The 6992-nt window shown below is 36.0% G+C and overlaps 1 protein-coding gene across 1 annotated transcript; it reads left to right on the top strand.

Annotated features, from left to right (window-relative positions):
• The first annotated feature begins 858 nt into the window (after nucleotides 1-858).
• On the top strand, nucleotides 859-2946 carry LOC147399742 (protein NUCLEAR FUSION DEFECTIVE 4-like). The gene has a single exon (XM_086445211.1). It carries the CDS (start codon nucleotides 1064-1066, stop codon nucleotides 2918-2920), a length of 1857 nt encoding a protein of 618 aa, XP_086301337.1. The 5' UTR covers nucleotides 859-1063; the 3' UTR covers nucleotides 2921-2946.
• Nucleotides 2947-6992: the final 4046 nt, after the last annotated feature.

Below are 6992 nucleotides of genomic sequence, written 5' to 3'. Positions count from 1 at the left end.
TTACTTATTACACCCAATTCCAAATAAAAGAAAATAAGTGAATGATTAAGAATTAGTAAAAGTTGGACTGCCAATAGAGATTTATTTATTTATTTTTCTAGATTTTTATTTTATGGTTTAGGATTTTATATAAGTCTAATCATAATTGTAAATAACTACTGAATTTTTTTGAACTAAGTGTTATAACGCCAAACCTTTGTAATGTTTGAAAATTATGTTTCAATCTTTAATTGGAGTGTGATAAATAATATTAGAAATTGGAGTGTTGATAGCAACTCTCTGTTTTAATTATGAGTCGTGATAATCTGACTCCCCCACGTAGCATACTCACTTGACGTGGGGTGTGCCAGAACCAAAGACTTGATGCCTCGGGATACACGACTGCACATCCCCATACATCTGTGCATGGTCATGGAAAAGTCAATTATTTGAAAAAATGAATTTCACCATTTGATTGCACTTGAAAAATGCATGTTAGAAAGAGAATTGGTGGAGAAATCACGAGAGAATTAATGACCTTAGGAAAGTTGTGGGTATGGGGAGAATCATTTTCCCGAATGGGTGGGATGGAAAATAGTTAGGTCTGAAAATAAAAAATAAAAAATCAGGAAAAATGCACAATCATACATTTGAAAATTGCATTTGTAAGGAAAAATATTTTCTTGCACATTTTCCATGTGAAACCAAACAGAACCTTAAGTTTACAAATCTTTATTGTGTGGTATACAAGCTTTTCCTTTTTGGTAAGTTACCCCAATTTAACGAAACAGATATGGCTAGAGCAACTTACGTTAATAAATTATGAAAAATAATAAACTTAATCAAATCCATATCATAATGAAGGAAATCTTATTTTTCCATACTTTGCTTGACTTGCCTTATCTCGTCTTAGATACCCTCCCATTCTTTCCTAGAAGCCACCTATCAAGTCAACTATCTGATCTCTATATACGACTCATCCTTTCCACACAAATCTCAGTAGTTTTTATGTAGTGTGAAGTTCCTCATAAATCCAAAAAAACACCTTCACTGTTGTAGTTTTGTTAAATAGAGGTGTAGAGAGATGGTGGTGGGAGAGATGGGTGGTAATGGAGAGGTGTGCCGCCTAGCAAGGCAGGTGTACCGAGGCCGATGGTTCATGGTATTTGCATCATTCCTAATCATGTCCGCGGCCGGAGCCACGTACATCTTCAGTATCTACTCCAATGACCTCAAGTCATCTTTGGGGTACGATCAAACCACGCTCAATTTGTTAAGCTTTTTCAAAGACTTAGGTGCAAACGTTGGGATCCTATCGGGTCTAATCAATGAGGTGACACCACCATGGGTGGTGTTATCGATCGGTGCAGCTATGAACTTTGCGGGCTACTTCATGATATGGCTTGCGGTAACAGGCCATATTGCTCGACCACATGTATGGCACATGTGCATGTACATATGCATCGGTGCTAATTCTCAGTCTTTCTCTAACACGGGTTCGCTTGTCACATGTGTCAAGAACTTCCCCGAGAGCCGAGGTGTCGTATTAGGCCTACTAAAGGGCATTGTGGGACTAAGTGGTGCAATTATCACACAATTTTACCATGCCTTATATGGAGATGATCCAAAGCGTGTACTTCTTCTAATAGCTTCTCTTCCTGCTATTATATGTTTGTTATCTGTTCATTCTATAAGGATTATGACGGTTGTTCGACAAGCGAATGAACTCAAGGTGTTCTATAAATTCCTCTATATTTCACTTGCTTTGGCTGGGTTTCTCATGGTTATAATTATAATACAGAAAACACTTGGTTTTTCCCGATCTAAGTTTCGTGGGAGCTCTGCTGTTGTGCTCTTATTGCTCTTCTCCCCACTTGTCGTAGTCGTTATAGAAGAAATTAATCTCTGGAAGGCTAACAAACAAGCCTTAAACAATCCTTCCCAAGTTAAAATACAAGTCGAAAAGGTCGAATCACAACCCACATCGACGTTGCCACCACCACCACCTCCACTGCCACCGCCACCACCAATGATGACAGAGTCATCAAATTCACACAAACAAGGAAATTGCTTGACTATTATGTTCAAGCCACTAAACAGAGGTGATGACTACACTATATTACAAGCGCTCGTGAGTGTCGACATGTTGATTCTCTTCGTAGCTACAATTTGCGGTGTCGGTGGAACATTAACGGCTATTGACAATTTGGGTCAGATAGGCTCATCGTTGGGCTACTCAACTCGCGGTATAAGCACCTTTGTGTCACTTGTAAGCATATGGAACTATCTCGGTCGAGTTGTTTCGGGATTCACCTCCGAAATCTTCTTAACAAAATACAAATTCCCTCGTCCTCTTATGCTTACATTCGTCCTTATGTTTTCTTGTGTCGGTCATCTTCTCATCGCATTCGCCTTCCCTGGCTCTGTCTATATTGCCTCGGTGATCATTGGGTTCTGTTTTGGAGCCCAATGGCCTCTACTATTTGCGATCATATCTGATATCTTTGGTCTCAAATATTACTCCACTTTGTACAATTTTGGTTCTGTGGGAAGCCCAATTGGGTCTTATATACTCAACGTGTGTGTCGCGGGGCATCTTTATGACAAAGAGGCTACAAAGCAAATGGTAGCATCGGGCCTCACGAGGTTAAAGGGCAAGGATTTGACATGTAATGGTGTTCAGTGTTTCAGACTATCTTTCATTATAATTACAGCGGCGACGCTCTTTGGGGGTTTGATTTCACTAGTGTTAGTTTGGAGAACAAGAGAATTTTACAAGAGTGATATTTACAAGAAATTTAGGGAGGCAGCGGCGATGACCACCGAGGCCGAGATGGGTATCACTCGTAATGGTATTGAAGTGGAAGGAGTAAGAGACGGTGACAGCTTGACAACAAGGATGCCAACTACCACCACAAATAGGAGTATTGGGGACAAGTAGTGGTAAATTAGAATTGTTTGGAAAAATACTGTAAACATAATAGACATGGATCTAGGATTTGATCTTGAACAAACAATATAATAATCGAAATCGAAAAGTAATAATTGTAAAATACCTGGATTCGTTTTTTCGATTATTCGCGGAGAATACGTTGATCTTTATCAGTGAAGAATATGTGCATTACCCCAACTCTGCTTACACTTTTGGTGATGGAAACCTCTATATTAATAATAGAATAATCTGTGTAGAGATGGGGGGACGACCACCTATTTATAACGAAGGATACTAGATTTCTATCCATCGTAGAATTCTAGTATTAGGTGAATACCACTTAAGTTTTGATAGGATGTTCACGAACCCATCATATTTGATGCTGGTAACCAATGCCAGACCACTAGTATGATTTCCAATTATATCCTTAATGTTTTGAACAAATTACAATCCAGTATTTATATAAAATTTGTATATATGAAAAGGCCACAAATAATTTTGATAATGAAAATAAATAAATAATAAAATAATAATTCCAACAATCTCTTACTTGGCCTTCACATATACCTTTTGTTTAAAAGACGACTCTCTGGATTGTTACCTTTTGAATAATCAAGTGCACTCTTTTGAAAAATAATTGTTCAAAACAATTTAAATAATCTTTAACTGTCATCTTCATTCAAAGATACCACTAATGATGGATCATGGATGTAACAAAGTGCTCATTTGTTGGTTCTATGACAGTTCCATGGTCTCAAAACTAGTACCATCAATAAATTCAGGAGTTTAACTTTACGTGAACTTTCTTTATGGTATTAGGGCAATGTATAGCCTTCAATGTAGTTTGTATGTACATTCCCTAGGTGTCTAGCTGCATACTCATCGTATGTCATTCTGATATCTACTAGCAATCAGTTATGTGATATTCCATCACCTTTCTATTCAGAATGAAGACTTTATCAATGTGATGCTAAGTTACGTCTAGTCCAAGCATTTATTCAACACTTTGTGAGTACATCTACTCATAGGCAAAGATAACATGTGTACACAATAATACATAAACAATGACTAGTCATAATTAATTTCTTTAAGCAGTAATAAATAGTCTATCAAGAGTATAAATGAATCAAAACAAGTATAAAATAAATTTAATACTTAAATAATATAAACAAATGACATGATAACTCCCATACGAGTTACATGTTCCTTAAAATCTTTGGCGGGAGACCTTTTGTGAGAGGGTTAACTATCATATTGTTAGAATCTATCTTGGTAATCTCGATCAATCCTTCACGAACTTTTCACATACTAAAAGGTACTATTTTTCGATGTGCTTGTTACCTCTTCTCACTCTTTCATTCTTTGCAAAATTAATAACAGTCTTGTTATCACATAAGAGTTGAGCTTCATTGCTTACTAGCAATATATCATCAACATAAATCACAAGAATGATGAATCGACTCCCACTTATCTTGCGATATATGCATTTGTCGACGACATTTTCTTTAAATCCGTATCTGGTCACCATTTGATCAAATTTCAAGTACCACTGTCTTGATGCTTGTTTTAACCTATAAATTAATCTTTTCAGCTTGCAGATAATTAAGGAATAAGTCTTATAGAAATCAATACTTAGCTTTTGTATGAAACCCTTTGCTACAAGCCTTACTTTAAACCTCTCGACCCTACCTTCTGAATCTCTTTTAGTTTTGAAAAATTCATTTACATTCCATTATCTTACAACTTTTTGGAAGCGTCGTTAGTTCCCATATTTCATTATTTTTCATAGATCTCAATTTTTTTTTTCATTGCTTTCTGCCAGAATTGAGATTCAGTTGAGTCCAATGCTTCTTTGATTGTTGAAGGATCATCTACATCACCTTTGATAGCATCTCCTTCTTGAAAATACACCTCATAATCATATGTAATAACAGGTCTGCGTTCTCGGGTAGATCTCTTAATGGTAATGATTGGTTGTGGAACTGGAACCACCACTACTTGAGGATGGTTTTAATTAGATTGCTACATTTTCTACAACGATTGTACGGACAGGTGAATCCACAAAATGAGGTAAATGTTACGGAATAAAAAATATATTGGTGGATCACTACGTTTCTTTTAAATATAATATTTCTTCACTTTTCACTCCTACTATTTTGACCATATTCAAGAAACCTAACAAATCAATAATTATAGTAGCTTCAAGCTTCCGTTGCTTAATCATTTTTTTAAGGCAATCCATATAAACATCAAAATCTGAAAAATTTAGAGGACCTAGAATTCTTTCCTAAACGTAAGGATTTTAGTTTTCATTAGAAATCTGATCTAATTTCAAAAGCCATAACATAGAAGAGTTTTCTGATGAACTAGGACGCTTAGACCCCGAAACATGCGAATCAATAGATAAACATAACAGAGAAGAAGCAAACGAACTATCCAAAGATAATTGATAAAGACCATCCAATAAAAAATCATGTCCAACAACGTCATCATAATAAAGAATGTGCATCCTATTGTCTCGAAAAGTAAAAAGCATAACCAGAAATGTCCAATCTAGAAATAAAAATAATATTTCGTCTAAAAGATGGGATGTAAAAAGTATCTTCTAAAATCAAAGAGTGTCCTGTATCAAGAATGAGGTGATAAGTTCAAACAGCTTCAACCTGCAATGCCTCTGCATTCCCAAGAAAAAGTCTATCATCTGGTCTGGGATTTCTCTTGCTAACGAACCCCTGTAGAGAATGAGAAATATGCACTTGAATCAATCCACCATGAGTTTGAAGGAACATCAACTAAATTAGACTCATGACAAACTAGAACTGAATTAGTACCTCTTGGATTCTTTTGCAACCAATTCTTATAAGCAAAGCAATCCCTCTTCATGTGTCCATTTTTCTTGTAGAATCAGTATTCTTCAGTATTTATTTTCCTAGTCTCTGTCTTTTCCTTGATTGTTTTCTGATTCTTGAAACCCTTGAACCATTTTCCTTATTTGAAGTTCTTGTTGTTGCCTTTCTTGGAACCCTTAAACTTGAAATTTTTCTTACTACTTGCATTAACCGTCAAGTGAGCTGACTCAACCTTTGATCCTTTCAATCTCGCTTCCTCAGTAACACAAAGAGAAATCAACTGATTCAAGTCCCATTTAGTTTCTTGTGCACTGTAATTGACTTTAAAAGTATCAAAAGATTTAGGCAGAGATAGAACTGTCATATCTACCAAAAGATCATTTTCAAAAATAATCCCCTACTCTCGGAGACCAATTACAAGTTTGAACATCTTAAGTATGTGTATCCGTACATTTCCGTTACCATCACATTTTAGATTCATCAACTGACCCAAATATTCATACTGAACAGATCTCATTGTTCCCACAAACTATTTCTTGATGATCTATAACAGTTCTTTAGTTGTATTTGTGGTCTGAATACCCCATCGAAGAGTTTCACTAATAGATGCTCGAATGATCATCATAGACAATCTATTAACCTTTTTCCCATTTAGAAAAAGGAGTTCTTACCAATTCTGTATAATCTAGAAGTGGAACTGGTGGCATGTCCTCAAAAAAGACAAAATCAAAATCCATACATCTCAACAAAATATCAATATTCATCATCCAAGAAGAGTAATTAAAGCCATTAAGAGGCTCAATCCCTGCCAGACTCCTTTGAATCAATGACCTATCCATAGTTGCAATAAGATATGGTCAAACATTATATATATATATATATACTGTGGGATTCAATTATTTCAATTTGTACCAGGAGTTTTGGTCGAATCGTTTCAGAGTGTTTTATTAAGGGTAAAATTTTTCACTCTGCAGGTACAAACGAATCGCATCATCAAGACTCGCCTTTGGGCTGAGACCTCAATATGTTATATGTTCCCTAAAATTACGTTGGAGTTCGCACATAGACCTAGCCACTCATGTTTCACTTCAATCCAGACACTATCCACACCTTTAGGTAAGAGGGTTATCCTACTCTCCCCTTCACACTTGAGACTATTCTATTCACTCGATTTACACAAACATCCCTAAATCACCTTTAGACAGAAGTTAGTGATTTCATGCAAAAGAGTG

The sequence above is a fragment of the Akebia trifoliata genome, chromosome 6 (genome assembly GCF_017979445.1).
Source record: "Akebia trifoliata isolate Shusen 1 chromosome 6, ASM1797944v1, whole genome shotgun sequence".
NCBI classification, from domain to species: domain Eukaryota; kingdom Viridiplantae; phylum Streptophyta; class Magnoliopsida; order Ranunculales; family Lardizabalaceae; genus Akebia; species Akebia trifoliata.
The sequence above is the reverse complement of the archived record's forward strand: the minus strand, read 5'-3'. Positions and strand labels throughout refer to the sequence as shown.